Here is a 22,952-nt window from a genome sequence, read left to right as displayed (position 1 = left end):
TCCAACTGTAAACAGTAACAGAACAAATCCATTCCAAAAATATATTCCATCCAACACAATAAAGTTTGGCTGACTGACTTGAGGGAACCTAGTGCAGGATTTCAAAGAGGCACACAGTAGATGCTCTCCTCACTAGCCCCTATCAAATTCTACATTTTCTTCATATTATTTAGTTGTAAGTGAATAATAAAGTAATAGGTTGATTATTATTTTATAGTACATTGTTAGCGTTATGTTTAAAACAGTGACTCCAAGTACTGTAATTTGTTAAACCATAAGAAATCATTGCATAGAGCACAGCAGTTCTGTGTCTCATTGTTACAACCAGAGAAGCAGTCAGCTGAAGTAATGATCTCAAATCAGTCACAGGTTCAGTATCAGTCACCCCAGATGCTGTGGTTTTGTCTGTGCTTTAGAAACATTTAGATCTAATCTAGCAAGTGTTTTCTCCCATTCTGTGTCTATGAGTGAGTGCCCACCTGACCAACACGTAGCCTTTTTATATCATATTCATACTATACTCATGGAATTTCTATTATGGTGGTTTCTTATAAGGTTTAAAAGTATCAGTAAGCACAATGAAGTTCTAACTGACTTTGCCTATTATCGTCTACAGCTTAGCACAAATTTGTAAACTTCTAACCCTGAACTGTGCATTTTTTGCCTTAAAAAATTGTGTTAAGAAAGAAGTTTGAATAAATTAGTTTAATTTACAATTGAAACATTTCTTAGGTCTTTTGACATACAATGGTCTCGTATTTCTGAGAGAAGAAATTCAATGCTTTTAAACTTACCATCGGGGAGTGAGCAGAGTCAATAGATGAGGCAGTGGCTTGGCTTCACTTTCTTCACTGCACTTGCCTTTCTTTCCTTGATCGTCATCTTGTGCTGCATCTTCAGGATTTCCTTGAGACTTTGTTTTTTTCCATAGTGCAGAGAATGATCAGACTTATAAACCAGACAAAGCAGCTTCTGCTGCCTCAGCCATTTTGCCTAACGATTCTATTCCTAGATTTGGAGAAGCCCTTTTCAGGGCTGGCTCGTCTCCAAGGGACCAACATTGCAGGTTGGGAGGGAAAAGAGAGGCGGAGTCGCTCTCTCTCTCTCTCTCTCTTTCTCTGCCTTTCGCAGAGAGGGGCATAGTGACTTGTCAGGAATATTGAAATGACTAGACGGAGAGAGAGAGGGGAGGAAGAGCTTTCTTAAAGGATCATCATTTCACGCCAGAAAAGCTCTGTTAAACATTAAACAAAGGTATTTTCATCCACATGATACACATGCTTTGGACTACATTTACAGCTTAACATGGATTATTAGCAAAAAGACTGGAACTCACTCAGTCTCCTTGGTAAAATGTTATTGTTGGTAGAGGAAGAATTATTAGCCAGTACAGTTGAGCAGCTACTCAGTCAGTAGGAAAGCTAATTACAATGGTAACCCAAGAAGCTTTCAATCTCTCTCCCTCCCCCACATCCCCCATGCTTGACTGTAAACGGGATCATTCATTTCAACCGAATTTCTGCCACAACAATTCTCCACAAGCGAGGATACCAGCAAGCAACCTAAAAGGCTAAAGCTAAACTGAGCAGCATCGGCACCTTGCAGAGAAGCAAGTATGACAGCAACACATTATACTATCCCCAGTCTGGAAAAATAACAATTGTTATGGATAATTGTATTTCTTGTATGAAGAAAAAACATACTAAAAGAAAATCCAGTTCTGCAGGATCTGTCCAGAAACTATTTCATCATCATTTCATTTCCCATCTAAGTCATTGTATTATTCATTTCATTGCTATCACATAAAAATGTGCCAGCTTATGCTTTACATGAAGCAAGCTGCATTTTACTTTGCTGGTTAGACAAGAAATGAAGTGCTGTCTCTTTAATTGGCAAAAGCATGCAATAAGAGCATACCTTTAATTTAGTGTTGGGATACCTCACTTGCACCCTGGCTCTTGTCTTATTGGAGAGGGCAGCCTGCCTGAGATCCTCTAGTACTGAAATAATATCATCCAGCACGCATTTCTTATCCTGATTTCTCAACACACAGAGATGAGAAAAAGTATAATTATAGCCTTTGTAGTTCACCTTCATTTCCAGCACGGCTCGGTGGATCTGTAGGATCTGATCAGCCTGATGCAAAATATTTCCTCCAGGCTTGCATAAGAGGATCACCCTGCCATACCTCCCAGGGGTGTGCAAGTCCGAATAGAGCTGGGCTTTGGACTGATCAAGAGAAAAAAGGCTGCTGGCAAGGTTTCGCTCTATTTTAGCCAGGCTGTGGCTGGGGGCTACCAAGATTTCCAGGTCAGTTTCGAGTTTGACATGACTTAGCACACTGAATCCAAAGATGATAGTTAAGATTGCCGGAACGGTGAGAAAAAACACCGGGTGCCTGCTTACAAATAATCCCAGTTTGTAGAAAAATGACCTGAGCCCTCCGTGAATCACCTGCCGCAGCATCCTCCACCAAATCCAACCTGCAGTTGCTAGTCCGGGTCGTCTTAAAAAGCACATGTGACATGTGTAGCTCCTGATCCCGTCTGCCAATTCCTTTTGCACTCTAGTACTCCGTTAAAGCACTGCAGCAAGTTGCAGCAAGCGAGTAAAATATTGATCAATGGGGTCTTATGTTGTAAAGCCAGTACAGCCCCTTCTCGCCCCACCATTGATCAGTCGTTGTATTTTAGATTATTTTTGCTGCAGTAAGCGCTAACCGCTTGACGGGTGCATGCTGAGCTGTGCAAGGGATATCCTATCAGTTCAGTGTGATTTATGTACGTAATTGTAACCATGTGTCCCTGTATTGTAGAGGAGAAAGACAGAAAACGCAAGAGAGAGAGAGAGAGAAAGGGAGAGAGAGAGGGGGGGGGGGGGGGGGGAGAGAGAGGGAGAGAGAGGCTGAGGAAAATGAGAGAAATGCTGATGAATTATTTTTACAGTTGTTCATTAATACGGGTTTGCAGGTGAAACAGAAAAAGTTGGAAGATTAAATCATTAACAGGTTTTATTTAAAAAAAATCATTTCTTTCTATCTCTTTCAGCAGTAATGATAGCAGAAGATGAGGAAGGCAACTCTTCCAAAATACTACAATTTATTTCAATTTCACATTGAGAATTTCTATTCGAGGGAAAAGATATTGCAGCATTTTAATATACTCAAATCATGAATGCTTTTTAAAATCACTGAAATCACTATTTCATATGCAATAATCTTGCCCTTGAAAAATGTTTTAACTGCATGTTTGAAACTCAGCACATTTGTATGAGAATGTATCATTAATTCATTTCTATTTTTTCCTAAATCTAATTTATTATATATTTTAAGGAATTAACACTAAAAGCCTGATTCTCAAAGCTCAGGTTTTACATCTTATTTCATTTTCAAATGTCAAAATCAGCTTTCTGGTTGATTTTAATTATTTTTCTTACCCTATAAAATCTACATTCAGTATACACTGTACTGATAGTTTTCATTTTAGCATTAACACTTTTCATGAAGTCACATAATTTAAAAAAAATTGTGAACTAAGCCTGTTGCTGGATTAATCTCAGCAATGTAAATTTACTAATGTTCAGCAGTGAATAGGATGCTGCCTGGATATGGAAGCCTATCACTCTGGAAGAGTAAGTGCTCAATTGTAGTCAACTGATATAGGGCACTTGTACAGTGCTACAGAGGCAAGTTGTGTTCTGCCAATGAAGCACAGTATAGTACATCCCAGTGTCAGAATGCTTCTCTCATATACCTTCCTCTTGCATACAAATGCTGAAATACTTTGGTACCAGCAAAGTGATCTAATGAGGTTCCACACTGTGACTTGTCTTCAGATACTGTCCCTGATTCCATACATAATGTCTTTGGCATACACAGGGGAAAAGGTTTTGTAAAACCAGTAGTTTCCAACATCAAAATGTTGAGTTGAGGATAGTATTACAGTGATACTTATTAAGCTGTATTTCAGACCAGAATGTATGTAATACCTAATAGGAAATGAAACAAAATACACTCTTGTGCACTGATCCGAAAAGAAGGGTCTCAGATGTTTCACCCCATATGAAAATGACTTGACTTAGGAGGTTTGGATTTCAAAATGAATCAACCAGTTATGTAAGAATGCATGAACTTTATTTTTTTTAAATTTATAATTGTAACATCTTCCAAAACACATATAATTAAGGGTAAATGGTTTTGTAGCCTAAAATTCAGATTTCAGAAAAATTCATCATCATCTATGCCATAATATATAACATGAAATCAGATATTATTATTTATTTTTTTTTTTTAAATTTTTTTATTTATGCAATTTTACAATGATTTCAAGATAAACTTGAACAGAAAATTTAGAGAGTATATCACAAACAAAATTATATTAAACATTATGTTATACAATCAGGAAACAAAACTTTTTAACATACTCTCTCTTACAAAGTCCTCAGTTTTTGGGGGGATGGATTTACTCCACCTAAAGAAATAATAATATATTATCTATGAAGGAAATTTCCAGACTATTAAACAGCGACTAATTCAATCTATGAGAGACAAGGAGTTTCCACTCAGGGTACTACAGGAGTCACAGATGTCATCGGAGTTTTCCCAATCAAGAATTGAGTCAATTGTGGAGGTTCAAAGAAAACATACGTATTCTCTAAATATTTAATGACACATTTACATGGAAATTTTAAAAAGTATTCCCCCCCCCCCCCCATTTAACAGGACCTGTGATCTTAACAACAAAAAATCTTTTCTCTTTTTCTGAGTTTCTCGTGAAACGTCTGGGAAGGCACGAATTCTACATCCCAGAAAACTTTCATTCCTATTCCTCAAAACCAATTTTAATAACCATTCCCTGTCAGTCTCTAGTGCCAAAGTCACTATGAGAGTTGCTGGGACAGCCGTCTCCGAATCAGATGTCTCCAAGACTGCAGATATATCAAGCTCTGGTGGCTGTTCACGTAAAGGTCTTATTATATCAAAGTCTCCTCCTTGTTCTCTTGACGTTATTCTTGTCTTAGGGAGATAGAATATCTTAGTTATTGGCGGAAGCGCAGCATCTGAGATTTTAAGCACCTCTTTCAGGTATTTCATAAAGACCTCTCTTGGAGATCTTAAAGGTATCTGCGGAAAGTTTATAAATCTCAGATTTCTGCCTCTTACCACATTTTCAAGATTTTCAATCTTGAAAGCGATGTTGTTCTTATCCTTTATCATCATTACTTGATTTTGTTGTATCCCATTTAAATCAGTCCTCATAACTGAGACCTGATTTTTCAAGTTCACATATTCATTGGAAAAAGACTCCATTTTAGCTTCATGTTGTTTAACTTGCAGTGCTACTGGTATTAGTTGTTGAAGTATGGAATGTCTCATATCATTAATAGCCTCCCATAATGTTTCTAATGAAAAAGTCAGAGGTCTTACCATAGGTGGAATTTCTATTATGGGTGCACCTCCAATTGCTCCTGTAGTCTCCCTCGGTTCTCCAGCTTCCATTCCGGGTAGCCCTGGTGTCTCTATTGGGCTTGAGGTTACAGCTGCCGCTCCTCCCGGCCCCGCCTGGCAAGACCCCTCAACACTTCGGTTGTTGGTTCCTTGCCCCTGGTACAGAGCTCTCCTTGTAACCGCAGGATTCACTGGAGGGGTCCTCTCTACGGAACTGAAAGAAGATTTTGAGCCAGGGAGAGAGGGAAGCTCAACTTCCCCTCCTCCTCTCTCCAGCGGCATCTGTTCTGTTCCTGTGCCCCTGCGTCTACGTGAAGGTCCATCGGACTGGTTATGGGCGTTGCCGAGGCCGTTGCAGGGTACGGAGCCCTCGGTTTTCACTTCCTCCCCATTTAATCAGCAAAAAAGTCGCAGGAAAAAGAATTCTAACTCTCAGCTGAGGACACTCACGGCGAGCTAAGCAGTCTGGAGGCCATCTTGGTTCTGCCGCAATCAGATATTATTATTGGTTTGTCAATTGTCTTTTGTGGATAAGTCATGTTCTAATGGAAATGACCAATTCAAAACTGCCCTGGGATCCTATAACCAATTCAGCTTTCAGAATATCCACAATGAATAAGCAGGAGATAAATAAATAAATATTTATGCACTGGAGATCCATCATATACAAATTTATCTCCTGCATATTGAATGTGGATATTCTGAACACCTGACTAGCTGTGGGGTCCCTCTGGACAGGTTTAGGAATCCTTCCAGTAGAAATACTGGTCTGGTCTGCAGCATACAGAATACAGTTTAGCACTTCAGCAAGTCGGGCAGCGTAGTGGCAGTGCTTTGCATTGAAAAGCTGTAGACCTGGTTTTAGTTCCCAAGTCTGGTTTCCACTTCTCAGGCCAGTTGGGGCTGGGAATTATGCACAGACAGTGCTCACAGCCTTAGGAAGATGGAAGGCAGTCCTAGTTATAACATAATGATGATACTTAGAAACAAGACTCAGGGGACATGTATACCAGGTTCAGGAAGGATCCACTGTTTGTGCCTCTGGCCCTAATCAAGGACTGTTTCTGCAGTGGCTGGGCTAGATGGGGGGAAGAGTTATATAATGGGGAAAAGCCCAGGGTAGTTGTGAATGAATGTTTTTAGTCCTGTAGCCTAACAGAGGCCAATTCTTATTGATCTGGAAGCCCAAACAACAAGAAGAAAACTGCTGATTCCCAAAATAAAAATATTTTTAAATATCTTAATAAAACTGGAATGTTGAAAAGCTAATATGAATAAAGTAAGTGATCAAAAAGGTGGGAATGGGTTGGGTAGAGGGTGCAGTAGGGATGTGCAGAGCAAAATTTTATGTTCATATTTTTTATGTCCGAAAGGGGGTCCCACTTGCGGCCAATATGGACATAAAAAAAATCCAATGAGTTGGGTATATGTACATATGTGCAAAAAAAAAAATTAAACCCCCTCACCCTCCTTAATCCCCCCCCCCAGACTTACCACAACTCCCTGGTGATCGAGCGAGGAGTGAGGACGTCATTTCTGCAATCCTTGGCGAGAAGCATGTGACGTCGGTGGCACGTCGAGTGACGCGGCGTCACGTGATTCCCGGCTCGTTCGCGCCGGACGGCTCGTTCGGCTCAAAAAGAACTTTTGGCCAGCTTGGGGGGGCCTCCTGACCCCCCCAAGCTGGCCAAAAGTTCTTTTTGGGCCGAACGAGCCGTCCGGCGCGAACGAGCCGGGAATCACGTGGCGCCGCGTCACTCAGACGCGACGTCACGTGATTCCCGGCTTGTTCGCGCCGAACGAGCCGTCCGGCGCGAACTTGCCGGGAATCACGTGACGTCGCGTCTGAGTGACGCGGCGCCACGTGATTCCCGGCTCGTTCGCGCCGGACGGCTCGTTCGGCCCAAAAAGAACTTTTGGCCAGCTTGAGGGGGTCAGGAGGCCCCCCCAAGCTGGCCAAAAGTTCTTTTTGGGCCGAACGAGCCGTCCGGCGCGAACGAGCCGGGAATCACGTGACGCCGGCGTCACTCGACGTGCCGCCGACGTCACATGCTTCTCGCCAAGGATTGCAGAAATGGCGTCCTCACTCCTCGCTCCATCACCAGGGAGTTGTGGTAAGTCGGGGGGGGGGGGGGGATTAAGGAGGGTGAGGGGGTTTATATTTTTATTTTGGCTCAACAATCGCGATTTCCCACATATCGAACATATCTATGTTCGATATGTGGGAAATCCGATCGTTTATGTCGAATCAATTTTTTAAGTAAAAAAAAAATATGAGTTGCGTTTTACTAATGCGGTCAATCCGAATGCACACCCCTAGGGTGCAGTAGATGCAGTCTCAGTGATTGTACCAGTGGGCTAAGATGTCATATTCTATGTAAGCCACCAGCTGCCATTTTGGAGTTGAACATAAATTGGCCATGGTTGGCAGGAACAGGCTAGGTTGAGTTGTACAAACCACTCTTGCAACCCAAGATGAGCCATGATATGATTCCTGATTGTGAGAGCAAGGCATGTTAAGTAGCCACTCCACAGGAGCAGCAGTGACACTCATTCGGAGGACCAATACTTTGCTGGACTGGAGAGGACTTCTAGTTGCTATTTTAGATAAGGCTACATTTGGGTACAATTGCAATGACTACATCTGAAACCAGCTGGCAGCAGTCAACCTCTTGCACGTGCCAGAGCTGTTGGGACCCTGGAAATGAAGCAGTATAGTGAAGTGGTTCTGAAGTGGATCGATAGAAACAGGTTACGTATTGCAACTGCTCCCAAACTGTGGTGGCAGCAGCCACTCCAGTAGACCATGGTTGTCTCACGTCAGAAATGGCTATCATCTTTGATAAGGAAAGGGCCGTGCTTGCAAAATGGATGCATTGGGACTTTGATGAGTGATTCAGCAGGTCCAGCAACCAGAAGTGGAGGATTCTGAATGATTCTTCTCTTTTTGATGAGACATCATCTAGATTATCCTCCAATAAATACATAGATGACTGTTACAGAATTACACATTGATTAGATCTGAGTTGGACAACATTACCTTAATGGAGCATTGCTGGTAGAAATGCATCCCATGTGATTAAAGAAATTATAAGAAACAACATCTCTATATGGAAGAAGTCAAATTTGATTCAAAATGGAATTCCCTCTTGAATAAATGCTCCTTTGAGATGATGATACTCATCATTGATCTAGCTAAGGATAGTGATTGTGAGATTAGATCTAAGGGGGTCATTCATCAAATCACGTTAGGGCCTTATCACAGTCATTAGGGGCCCTAAGCCCATGATAATGTCATAATGCCTGTGATAAATATTGCATCGCCGGCGCGCAAGGCCCTGCTCATGTAAATCCGGGTGGATTTACGCGAGCAGGGCTTTTAAAATCCGCCCCTAAGTGAACTTAGGGGCGGATTTTAATGTTCTAAACATCAAAATCACAGAACATATAGAAAGACATGGTTTAATGGAACAAAGTCAGCATGGCTTTACCCAGGGCAAGTCTTGCCTCACAAATCTGCTTCACTTTTTTGAAGGAGTTAATAAACATGTGGATAAAGGTGAACCAGTAGATATAGTATATTTGGATTTTCAGAAGGCGTTTGACAAAGTTCCTCATGAGAGGCTTCTAGGAAAAGTAAAAAGTCATGGGATAGGTGGCGATGTCCTTTCATGGATTGCAAACTGGCTAAAAGACAGGAAACAGAGAGTAGGATTAAATGGGCAATTTTCTCAGTGGAAGGGAGTGAACAGTGGAGTGCCTCAGGGATCTGTATTGGGACCCTTACTGTTCAATATATTTATAAATGATCTGGAAAGAAATACGACGAGTGAGATAATCAAATTTGCAGATGACACAAAATTGTTCAGAGTAGTTAAATCACAAGCAGATTGTGATAAATTGCAGGAAGACCTTGTGAGACTGGAAAATTGGGCATCCAAATGGCAGACGAAATTTAATGTGGATAAGTGCAAGGTGATGCATATAGGGAAAAATAACCCATGCTATAATTACACGATGTTGGGTTCCATATTAGGTGCTACAACCCAAGAAAGAGATCTAGGTGTCATAGTGGATAACACATTGAAATTGTCGGTTCAGTGTGCTGCGGCAGTCAAAAAAGCAAACAGAATGTTGGGAATTATTAGAAAAGGAATGATGAATAAAACGGAAAATGTCATAATGCCTCTGTATCGCTCCATGGTGAGACCGCACCTTGAATACTGTGTACAATTCTGGTCGCCGCATCTCAAAAAAGATATAATTGCGATGGAGAAGGTATAGAGAAGGGCTACCAAAATGATAAGGGGAATGGAACATCTCCCCTATGAGGAAAGACTAAAGAGGTTAGGACTTTTTAGCTTGGAGAAGAGACGACTGAGGGGGGATATGATAGAGGTGTTTAAAATCATGAGAGGTCTAGAACGGGTAGATGTGAATCGGTTATTTACTCTTTCGGATAGTAGAAAGACTAGGGGACACTCCATGAAGTTAGCATGGGGCACATTTAAAACTAATCGGAGAAAGTTCTTTTTTACTCAATGCACAATTAAACTCTGGAATTTGTTGCCAGAGAATGTGGTTCGTGCAGTTAGTATAGCTGTGTTAAAAAAAAGATTGGATAAGTTCTTGGAGGAGAAGTCCATTACCTGCTATTAAGTTCACTTAGAGAATAGCCACTGCCATTAGCAATGGTTACATGGAATAGACTTAGTTTTTGGGTACTTGCCAGGTTCTTATGGCCTGGATTGGCCACTGTTGGAAACAGGATGCTGGGCTTGATGGACCCTTGGTCTGACCCAGTATGGCATTTTCTTATGTTCTTATGTTCTTACTTAATAGCAGGTAATGGACTTCTCCTCCAAGAACTTATCCAATCCTTTTTTAAACACAGCTATACTAACTGCACTAACCACATCCTCTGGCAACAAATTCCAGAGTTTAATTGTGCATTGAGTAAAAAAGAACTTTCTCCGATTAGTTTTAAATGTGCCCCATGCTAACTTCATGGAGTTCCCCCTAGTCTTTCTATTATCTGAAAGAGTAAATAACCGATTCACATCTACCCGTTCTAGACCTCTCATAATTTTAAACATCTCTATCAAATACCCCCTCAGCCATCTCTTCTCCAAGCTGAAAAGTCCTAACCTCTTTAGTCTTTCCTCATAGGGGAGCTGTTCCAGTCCCCTTATCATTTTGGTAGCCCTTCTCTGTATCTTCTCCATCACAATTATATCTTTTTTGAGATGCAGTGACCAGAATTGTACACAGTATTCAAGGTGCGGTCTCACCATGGAGCGATACAGAGGCATTATGACATTTTCCGTTTTATTCACCATTCCCTTTCTAATAATTCCCAACATTGTTTGCTTTTTTGACTGCCGCAGCACACTGAACTGACGATTTCAATGTGTTATCCAATATGACGCCTAGATCTCTTTCTTGGGTTGTAGCACCAAATATGGAACCCAACATCGTGTAATTATAGCATGGGTTATTTTTCCCTATATGCATATTGAAAAGTAAGGGTCCCAATACAGATCCTTGAGGCACTCCACTGTCCACTCCCTTCCACTGAGAAAATTGTCCATTTAATCCTACTCTCTGTTTCCTGTCTTTTAGCCAGTTTGCAATCCACGAAAGAACATCACCACCTATCCCATGACTTTTTACTTTTCCTAGAAGCCTCTCATCAGGAACTTTGTCAAACGCCTTCTGAAAATCCAAGTATACTACGTCTACCAGTTCACCTTTATCCACATGTTTATTAACTCCTTCAAAAAAGTGAAGCAGATTTGTGAGGCAAGACTTGCCCTGGGTAAAGCCATGCTGACTTTGTTCCATTAAACCATGTCTTTCTATATGTTCTGTGATTTTGATGTTTAGAACACTTTCCACTATTTTTCCTGGCACCGAAGTCAGGCTAACCAGTCTGTAGTTTCCCAGATTGCCCCTGGAGCCCTTTTTAAATATTGGGGTTACATTTGCTATCCTCCAGTCTTCAGGTACAATGGATGATTTTAATGATAGGTTACAAATTTTTACTAATAGGTCTGAAATTTCATTTTTTAGTTCCTTCAGAACTCTGGGGTGCATACCATCCGGTCCAGGTGATTTACTACTCTTCAGTTTGTCAATCAGGCCTACCACATCTTCTAGGTTCACCATGATTTGATTCAGTCCATCTGAATCATTGCCCATGAAAACCTTCTCCATTACGGGTACCTCCTCAACATCCTCTTCAGTAAACACCGAAGCAAAGAAATCATTTAATCTTTCCGCGATGGCCTTATCTTCTCTAAGTGCCCCTTTAATTAACCCCTCGTTCATCTAATGGTCCAACTGACTCCCTCACAGGCTTTCTGCTTTGGATTTATTTTAAAAAGTTTTTACTGTGAGTTTTTGCCTCTACAGCCAACTTCTTTTCAAATTCTCTCTTAGCCTGTCTTATCAATGTCTTACATTTAACTTGCCAACGTTTATGCTTTATCCTATTTTCTTCTGTTGGTTCCTTCTTCCAATTTTTGAATGAAGATCTTTTGGCTAAAATAGCTTCTTTCACCTCCCCTTTTAACCATGCCGGTAATCGTTTTGCCTTCTTTCCACCTTTCTTAATGTGTGGATACATCTAGACTGTGCTTCTAGAATGGTATTTTTTAACAATGACCACGCCTCTTGGACATTTTTTACTTTTGTAGCTGCTCCTTTCAGGTTTTTTTCTAACAATTTTTCTCATTTTATCAAAGTTTCCCTTTTGAAAGTTTAGCACAAGAGCCTTGGATTTGCACACTGTTCCTCTTCCAGTCATTAAATCAAATTTGATCATATTATGATCACTATTGCCAAGCGGCCCCACCACCGTTACCCTCTCTCACCAAGTCCTGTGCTCCACTGAGAATTAGATCTAAAATTGCTCCCTCTCCTGTCAGTTCCTGAACCAATTGCTCCATAAAGCTATCATTTATTCCATCCAGGAACGTTATCTCTCTAGCGTGTCCTGATGATACATTTACCCAGTCAATTTTGGGGTAATTGAAGTCCCCCATTATTACTGCACTACCAATTTGGTTAGCTTCCCTAATTTCTCTTACCATTTCACTGTCCGTCTCACCATCTTGACCAGGTGGATGGTAGTATACCCCTATCACTATAGTCTTCCCCGACACACCAGGGACTTCTACCCATAAAGATTCAATTTTGTATTTAGTCTCAATTCTGGTCACCACATCTCAAAAATGATATAATTGCGATGGAGAAGGTACAGAGATGGGCTACCAAAATGATAAGGGGAATGGAATAACTCCCCTATGAGGAAAGACTAAAGAGGTTAGGACTTTTCAGCCTGGAGAAGAGACGACTGAGGGGGGATATGATAGAGGTGTTTAAAATCATGAGAGGTCTAGAACAGGTAGATGTGAATCAGTTATTTACTCTTTCAGCTAGTAGAAAGACTAGGGGGCACTCCATGAAGTTAGCATGGGGCACATTTAAAACTAATCGGAGAAAGTTCTTTTTTACTCAACGCACAATTAGACTCTGGAATTTGTTGCCGGAGGATGTGGTTAGTGCAGTTAATATAGCTGTGTTTAAAAAAGGATTGGATAAGTTCTTGGAGGAGAAGTCCATTACCTGCTATTAAGTTCACTTAGAGAATAGCCACTGCCATTAGCAATGGTTACATGGAATAGACTTAGTTTTTGGGTACTTGCCAGGTTCTTATGGCCTGGATTGGCCACATTTGGAAACAGGATGCTGCGCTTGATGGACCCTTGGTCTGACCCAGTATGGCATTTTCTTATGTTCTTATGTCTCATGCAGGATGTTTATCCTGTTGGACTCTATGACATCCTGGACATAAAGCGCCACACCTCCTCCCGGGTGCTCATCTCTGTCATTGTGATATAATTTGTACCCCGGTATAGCACTGTCCCATTGGTTATCCTCTTTCCACCATGTCTCTGAGATGCCAATTAATTCTATGTCATCATTCACTGCTATATATTCTAATTCTCCCATCTTACTTCTTAGACTTCTGGCATTAGCATACAAACATTTCAAAGTTTGTTTTTTGTTTGTATTTTCATTCTGCTTTTTAATTGATAGGGATAAGTTAGAATTTTTTAGCTCAGGTGAGTTTTTAGTTACAGGAACTTGGACTATTTTTCTAATTATTGGAACCTCACTGTTGGGATGCCCTAATTCTAATGCATCATTAGTATCCTTTGAAGATACCTCTCTCCGAATCATGCGCTGCTGAGCGACTGTCGGCTTTCCCCTTTGTTCTAGTTTAAAAGCTGCTCTATCTCCTTTTTAAAGGTTAGCGCCAGCAGTCTGGTTCCACCCTGGTTAAGGTGGAGCCCATCTCTTCGGAAGAGACTCCCCCTTCCCCAAAAGGTTCCCCAGTTCCTAACAAAACTGAATCCCTCTTCCTTGCACCATCGTCTCATCCACGCATTGAGACTCCGGAGCTCTGCCTGCCTCTGGTGACCTGCGCGTAGAACAGGGAGCATTTCAGAGAATGCTACCCTGGAGGTTCTGGATTTAAGCTTTCTACCTAAGAGCCTAAATTTGGCTTACAGAACCTCCCTCCCACATTTTCCTATGTCGTTGATGCCCACATGTACCACGACAGCCGGCTCCTCCCCAGCACTGTCTAAAATCCTATCTAGGTGACGCGTGAGGTCCGCCACCTTCGCACCAGGTAGGCATGTTACCAGGCGATCCTCATGCCCACCAGCCACCCAGCTATCTACATGCATGTTATTGTAGGAAATAACTATAACTTTTTTCCTTTATATTTTTTCCTTTTTATAACTTTAAGCCTGAAATGGTATTTGTGAATTCTGTTGAGAGACTGAGAGAGAGAGAAAAAGAGAAAGAGATAGAGAGAGAAAGTGAGAGCCTCTAGGGTAGCACATATAGTAGTCAACTATTTATACCACTATAGGAGGGCCAGCTATTAATTTGAGGTGAGGATTTGGTGGTGTTCTAGGGTTTTGGGGCCAGTTTTACATGCACAGAGAGATGTACAAACATCACAGTACACATCAGTGAAGATTTGACATGATTTTGAGTGAGGAAAGGCACACAAAGATGAGATTTCTACATTGTTCCCTTGCCCTAGCTTGATAGTGCCATGGTAGAGAGTGCAATAAAATTCCTATGCAAAGTGCTAAAATGGTGCAGTAACTCTGAAATTATCCTAACCACAAGTGATATTGAAAATGTATAGCATTTTGATGAATCTAGGCCAAAGTGAGGAAAGGTAACACAAAGATTAGATTTGTACATTGTACTCTTGACCTAGCTTGATAGCAGCTAAGTAGAGAGTGCATCAAACTAGGTCAAGAGTACAATGTAGAAATCTCATCTTTGTGTACCTTTTCTCACTCCAAATCACAAAATCTTCACTGATGTGATTGTGCTGTTTGTACCTCTGACTATGCATGTAAAACTATCCCCAAAAACTTAGGCCAAGATCAAAACCTCACCCCAAGTTACTATTTGCCCCTCCTACAGTGGTATAAATAGTTTACTTATATGAGAGCTTTATGAAGGAAAAGCCTGTCTGGGCTCTTAGCTTGTGCTGTGAAAATATCACAGGTGTAATAAATTTAACACGTTACGGTAAAATAGCACGCATTGCAGTATCTTGAAAATTACCCTAACCACACCCCTTTTTTTTATCACGGGCACTATTAATGCAAAATTTATAGCAAAATGATAAATCTAGGTATAACCTTGATATTTCCTAGACTACATTTTAAGGATGCTTGGTCACAGATCTTTTTGATAATCAGCTGACAAAGTTGAAGAAAAATATATATTTCAGAGTTAAAGACGATAAAACTACAGACATTTTGGAGGGATGATAATAGCTACATGAGAAAGTTAATTTATTAATAAATGAATTTGGTAAAAAAAAGAAAAGTGAGAAGCATGTCACCTTTGACAGTTATTTATTCATTTCGTTAAAATCTTTTGTATTCCGCTCATATTGAAAATACATGATGAATAGATTACAGATTTAAAACACTTAAAATAAAAATTATGAACAATAAGTGATTAGGAACAAAGAGATTCTGGTTATTTCAGAACATCTGGGGGATCAATCTTTCACCTTTTTAAAAATTTGATATTTATTAATTTTCAATTTATAACAAGCATTGCATTTTGTTTGGAAATATTCAAAAAATTAGAGACACATCAATGAAAATTAGACCAATCACTGATGCTAACAAAACCAGTCCACTAAAAATGAAGGGCACACCCACCACAAATTACCCAGAAAATTAAATGTAAAAATCATTAAGCAGTGGTGACTAAATATAATTAAATTGCAACAATCACATCTACAAAGGCAGGTCTGAAAGTTGGATTGCACAGGGGAGGACATTATTGGAAGAATTACATTAAGACTAGCACTCAGAAAGGCAATAAGCTAAGGAGGGTCATAAAATATTTATCTCACACCTTGACATTTTATAACACATTTAGACATTTTATCACACATTTTATCACACATAGTTCAACCAAAACATTGCCCAAGTTGTAAAACCTAAGGCAATATTTATTTATTTATTTATAAAATTTATGAATCACTTTCCAAGTTTTGCAGTAAAATCTTCCAAAGTGATGTACAACAGTAAATTTAAAACAAAATACAAAATAAACAAAACAATAAAAATAACAGTAAATAAGATAACATTTTGAAAATCACAGCAGAGACAGAACAGCACAAGCTTCTACTTCTGATATTGATAGAAAGTTATTTGTTATTTGTATGTCTTGTTTATTGTATGTCTTGCGTCTTATGCGTGTTTTTTAACATCCTTATTCAATTTAGTTTGGAGTCATTTCTTTTGGTAAATTCTGAATAAATATCACTTTTAGTATGGATTTTGTTGGATTTATGTCTTAGTTTATTTGTTTCCTGGCTTGATTTGATTTGAGCTCATCAATTGACTTGAGGTGGTGCACTACAATTCTATTTCACTGGTTGAAGCCTGGTAACTAGTTGAAATCTGGTTTTTTTTTTGTTATATACGTGTTGAAGTACAGTATTTGGTTAAGATTTTGGTTAAGTCTTTGGTTAAGTCTTTGGTTTGGACTGGGTTTGAAGTACTATCTCTTTGGAATATCATAGTTTGTTGTAGTCCTACTTTTTGGAAGTGGCAAGAGTCCAGTTGCAAGATATAAGAATAAATGAAAAAAATAGTTAAAATAACAAAGATAAAAAAGAAAGCAAGAACTAGAAAACTTAAAAAAGAAAAAAAGTTTGTGATGTGAAAAAGACACTAGTGTGATTCTTATTTTTTAAGATGGAAATTTTCAGCTCCTAATAAATGACCTAGAAAAGATAGAAGATTTGAGAGCAGAATTAGAGAACCCAGAAGCTGAGTAAATGAGAAAATAACAGTATATGATAATGGATTGCAGATAGCAGATCAGATTAAGTAGATATTAACTAATGCTGAATTGAAAGATAGGGAAGACAGACAGTTAAATGACTCAAATACAAAAACTTTTATATTTGAAGGATTCTGTACCTCCTTGACTACAAATTGGTCAGGCTGAAAATATGCAGGGCACTAGGGAAAGAGGATTTAGAGAACATTCCTTCAGTAAAAAAAATGGATCTTGGTCCCTGTAATTATTGTCATAGAACAGGACATTGGAAAATAATGTCCTCTTCATAATTATTATCCACCTTCTCCTCCACCTCTTTAGAGACATTCTGTGCTGTTCTTGACAATATTTTGAAAACTCATAGACATGGTAATTTTCAAATTGGCACATGTGCGCACATTTGCACACTTATGTTGACCCATGTCCAAATATAAGGTCATTTTATAAGACATGCATGCATATGCATTTATGTTATAAAATAGCCTGGCCGTGTACACGTGTGCGCCAAATTTTAAGTGGGCGCAAATGCCACGTCTACTGTGTAAATCCCATTGCTATTCACAGTTTTCCCAGTTTGTCCCCAGTTTTCCCAATTAAGAGATAGGTCCTCCAAACCCCATAATTTCACTCTCCCTAGTTCTCCCTGACCCTTAGAACCCCCGCAGATCTGCCTAGTTTTCTTTAAATTTTAACTTTCATGGCATCCACAGCAGAAGTAAATTTACGCTTCTGTGTTTGCTAGATTGCATCAGCATTTATGCGCACATCTTTGGTTCGTGCCCTGAAATGCTCATGCTCCTCCACACCACATCCATGCCCCTCCCCTTTTTGAAAACTTTCGAGATATGCATGCTGCGGGAGACACGTGCGTATCTTGGTGGCTTTTAAAATCCTCTCGGAGTGCGAGAGCCTGACTTCTTTGTGCATCCTCTAATTAATGCATGCATTGAGCTTTAAAATTCACCTCATAATGCTTTAAGCTAAGAGTAGAGAAAATTGTTTACTATGTCCATGCTTTTTGCTAAATGAAATAGAATATCTATTTTTATTAGAAGAATTTATTTTATCCTACTTATTGCTCTATTTTGTACCTTTTTATGAGTAAGCCATTTGAAATCTTTTTTTAGATTCTGTTTCAAGGATTTCTTGTTCTCCATATGTAGTGATAAAACTTCTATTGTATTTTCCTTTACTTATTACAGTGTTACAATATAGGTTAAGGGTCAGAACCTGTGCCCCTGCTTACTTGAAAGCTTAACTTTGAAATTACATGATTTACAAGAATTCAGTGCCATTTACATATATGAAATAGAAATTAAAGTTTGAGCCAATTAGGAAGATGTATTGCCAAAAAGAAATTAATAATTGGAGAGTATATTAAAATATTTTGATCTATTTACCCTAAATTGGAATAATACATATCTCCAGAGACTCTAGAGATTTCTGCCATAAGAAGTAGTGCTTGTGATACTTTTGATTAGGGATGTGAATCCTTTTTTGATGATTTAAAACAATCGTCAGATATATTTTAAATCGTCAAAAATCGTTAGAGCCGCTATACAATAGCAATTCCCCCAATTTATCGTCAAAAAATCGTAAATCAGGGGAGGGGGAGGGCGGGAAAACCGGCACACCAAAACAACCCTAAAACCCACCCTGACCCTTTAAAAGAAATGCCCCACCCTCCCGAACCCCCCCAAAATGTTTTAAATTACCTGGGGTCCAGGGGGGGGGGGGTCCCTGTGCGATCTCCCGCTCTCTGGCCATGGCTGCATTAATAGAAATGGCGCCGGTGGCCCTTTGCCCTTATCATACGACAGGGCAAAGGTAGCGCCGGCGCCATTTGGGTTCCTGGCACCCGACATCACGAGTGCAGGAGATCGCTCCCGGACCCCCGCTGGACCCCCAGGGACTTTTGGCCAGCTTGGGGGGGGCCTCCTGACCCCCACAAGACTTGCCAAAAGTCCAGTGGGGGTCCGGGAGCAACCTCCTGCCCGCGGGCCGTATTGCCAATATTCAAAAAGGCGCCGGCGCTACCTTTGCCCTCACTATGTCATACGGGCGATGTCGGCCCGTATAACATAGTGAGGGCAAAGGTAGCGCCTTGACCATGACGATCAGATTTCCCCCCCCCCCCCTCAGCTAAAATCGATCATTAAGACGATCGATCACACGATTCACATCCCTACTTTTGATTGGTGTGTGTGTGTGTGTGTGTGTGTAAAGGTGATAGTTAAGAGGGAACTGAATTAGATGTTTGAAGGCCCCTGTTACTATGTCTGTTCCTGGGAAAATGTAGTTGGAATCATGCATGTTGTGATGTGTGTATTTATGTGTTGTTAATGAAAATCTGTATTGATAACCGAGTATGCGATATATCATGAAGAAAAAGAAAACAATTGTGAAACAGACGTACATTTTAGCAAACTGTTTTTTTCTTGCTTATGCTAAAAGCTCTGTGTGGCTGTTCTGCAAAATAACTTTATCTCTTAAATACAAGATAACCTTGCATCACTATAGATTATCAAAACTAATTTTCACCTCTGCTTTTATCTTAGCAAAATAACCTGGCTTTGTTGCAAATGACTTTACTGTTAAAGTGCTGAGAACTACAGTTGTGATGAGGTTTGTACATTAAGTAATTTTACAGATACCATAATGATGTTTATTTCTATGGTGTGAAATAATTGTTTAAAAAGATCATTGTTAATATATATTTTTCCATGATTAATTTTTTTCCCCTGTGCTTGAGAAATAAGTTATATTATCTGTTAATGAATAAATATTTAGTCCTAATTATAAAATGCTTTCAGAATTGTTTTGACTATTCACGGCCTTGCAAAGAGAGAGAAGAGGAATTCTGTGTAAACCAAAAGATATTTTTAAATTCTTTCTCAGACAGAAAGAATGTCCTCTTACTGTACTGCTTCTGCTTTGCAAATGTTAAAAATCAATTCCATGTTTTCTTCTGTATTCTGGAGGTTTGTTTTGTTCTTCATTTTCCTGCTTTTAGATGATAGTTATTGTATTCATATACTTTGAAAGTACTGCCTTTATGAATAATTCTATTACATTTGAAAAAAAAGTTTTCTTTCTTTTCAGTCATTTGGAAATAGTTTCTGAGTCAAGATGACATCTGAACAGAAAGTAGCCTCACCCTCAGGAATCTGCCCTTGTTGCAGAAGAAAACAACAAAAAAACAAACACAGCATGTTCGCTGTGCTTATGATTCAATTTTAAACTCTTATTAACCATGTTAAAATTTGTTTTAAGAAACAGGAATGAAAAAGAAAATAACTTTAATTTCTGGAATATTAATTGCATTAAGATTCAAAGTCATGTATTCATGAATTTCTTTACAAAAACTGTCTTTTGTGGTTTATTAGATTAGAAATTATCATGTACTTATTTTTCCAAGACTGATAAGAATTTTAGCATTGCTGAGTTATTAGTGAGAGAACATTTCTAAATCTTATTTCAATTTAGGCTTTATAAGGTGAAAAACATTTTTAAAATCATAAAAATATTGAATTAGGTTTAATTATAATTTATTGACATGTTTATCTCTTTTCTTATCTGATCATCCTAATATTTTGTCTTAGATAAAAGTAATTAATTTGAATTAATAAATTGTGAATAACTGTTAACATTGGCAGCTTGCACTTCCGTGTCCTGTCCCTCCCCCCCCCCTCCCCACTCCCATGCCACCCAACATACTACACAGACTCCAGTTCTGGTGAAAACAAGGCCGCAGCATTTATTAACATCATTAGAGTAAATTAACATAAATACCTTACCAGTACCCGAGCCGTTGGTGCGTTCATCCCTACTGTAATCTGGGCGTCTCCGGTGTCTGCCGTATTAAGCTAGTCTGCCACCATCTTTCTGGCCCCCCGCCGTGCCAGAGCCACGGGGCCATTCCTCCAAGCAGCCCATGCCCAGCTACACGCACCTTCCTTCACTGAGGACTTCCGGTCCGCCTGACTGTGTGCTCGAGGTCCCCATCTCCCTGTGGACTCGGGTACCCCCGCCACCAGCCTGGGACAGTGCCCCACTTGACCCAGGCCCCCCACCATTACTGCAGCCCAACCTCACTAAACACTTGCTCCAGCGCTTCTTGTATGGAGTTGTTGAATAAATCATAGCCGACTTCGGATAAATGTATCCGATCCGGCCGATATAGGCCTAAACATGGCTCATCTGCCCATTCGTGTCTTATTTGGTGCACGCCCCTCTGCTGGGCCCATAAACCGACCTGTCTGTTTACCTTTTTTCTGCCCCTGCCCCATAATTTGCTACCCTGCCATTTAATCCTAGGTATGATGCCCGACCATATTATAGTTGTTCCCGATATCATTTCCTTAATGGTAGCCAAATCTCTCTTTACCATTCCTATTAGCTGTTTGGTCGAAAGTACTCCCAGATCATTGCCCCCCAAGTGAATAACTATCGCATCCGATTGTTGCAATGTGCTTAATCTGCGTTGCAGCTCCATCAACAATTGCTCCCATCTCATTCCCGACCTTCCCATCCATTTCAGGCTGACACCCCTTGGAGCCAAGCCCAAATGTTCGCCGTATGGTCTTTCCTGCGCCCTCCTGGATGCCCAACGTACGAAGGAATGACCTATCAACCATGCTATCTTCCTTTGCCTCCATGGACCTGCAGGTGAAAAGAATCGGATTAATTATCCCATTGTGAAAACTCAGGCCTCACATACCGCTTGGCCACTGCCGATTGCCATCGACCAATCTTACGGATGGTTTCCATTGGCAAACCCACTTGCGCTGCACTAGTTGTGGCCCCAATTCTGAACGAATGCGTTCCATACTCTTTAGGGTCCAAACCTATACATCCTAATGCCACGCGTAATACCGCTGCAAACTGAAACCTTGTCAGTGGGACACCGTCCCTATGTATCAGCAAATGAGGCCCCCCCCCTTAGGCCTTACCTGCAGATAGTCCCTCATATTCCATACTGGGCATGTTACCTGTGACCCCACCATTGCCAATCTAATTTCCGCCCCTTTTGCCTTCTGATCTGTCTTTGATTTGTGGACCCGTAGGCAGACATGCTGGTCTTGAACTTAAACATTGCAATATAGTAATCCATTCTTCCCCTTGTCCGTTTTGGATGGCACCACTAACTCACTCACCCTTAGAGCAGCAAAGAATGCTGTGCAGAAAGCTGCCCTGAACAATACTGCCTCAAATGGCTCCGTACATACATGCTCTATCGCGAACCATAACCCCACCAATACCTCGTGTGTTATTGGTCTTCTCTTATCGCCTTCCCATGCTACCTCTCTTGCCCAACCTGCTAGCAGCTTCTTGACCATGAAACAACTAAGCGGATCCCCTAACCCTTGTGCCTTAGTGAAGAAGGCAAAGCCAGCCAATTGATTTATCATGGCCCCTCTAGACATACCCGCCTCCTTCGCCCACGATATGAATCGTACTATCTGTTTAGTTTCTACCACCCCTATCACGCCTCCTTGCCCTTGAATGAATTCCTGCACCCTTGTGTAACCTCTGCAGTAAGCTTTCCAAGTCGCTGGGGCCACAGATGCCCTCAACAATCCCCATTCGGTCTCGTTCCAATCCGCCATAAATGGTCCGGTATTGGTACTCCTTCCTCCTCCGCCTCTGGCACATGTTGGCGAAAAAGATCCCACTTAGCCCTTGAGAGTGCATCTGCCACCTGGTTCTGGGTACAGGGTACGTGTTTAGCCCTTAAGGTCATATTCAAACATAGACTTTGCAGCACCACTTCCCTCAACAATTCTGCCACCCGTGGACACCGGGCAGACTGCTTATTCAGCACCGTCACTACCGCCAGGTTGCCACACCAAACAACTATCCATTTGTTGTGCAACTTGTGAGCCCAGACTATAATAGCTACCAATATGGGGAAAAGTTCTAGGAATGTGATGTTCTTCACCAAACCCCGTCCCTCCATGCCTTCGGCCACGGGGCCGCGCACCAAGCGCCCTAACAATACACCCCAAACCCACATCCTCCTGATGCGTCTGTGTATATGTCTAATAGGGATGTGAATCGTTTTAGGACGATTAAAATTATCGTCCGATAATTTTAA

At 40.5% G+C, this 22,952-nt stretch overlaps 1 protein-coding gene across 1 annotated transcript in view; it reads right to left on the bottom strand.

Moving 5' to 3' along the window:
• Positions 1-2,708, bottom strand: part of PTCHD4 (patched domain containing 4) — a 208,640-nt gene extending 205,932 nt beyond the window's left edge. Inside the window, 1 exon segment of the mRNA XM_029596049.1 lies at positions 1,918-2,708. Within this exon segment, the coding sequence (XP_029451909.1) occupies positions 1,918-2,520 (603 nt within the window). The 5' untranslated portion in view covers positions 2,521-2,708.
• Between the last annotated feature and the right edge of the window lie 20,244 nt (positions 2,709-22,952).

Source organism: Rhinatrema bivittatum, chromosome 3, assembly GCF_901001135.1.
Source record: "Rhinatrema bivittatum chromosome 3, aRhiBiv1.1, whole genome shotgun sequence".
Lineage (NCBI taxonomy): Eukaryota > Metazoa > Chordata > Amphibia > Gymnophiona > Rhinatrematidae > Rhinatrema > Rhinatrema bivittatum.
The sequence above is the reverse complement of the archived record's forward strand: the minus strand, read 5'-3'. Positions and strand labels throughout refer to the sequence as shown.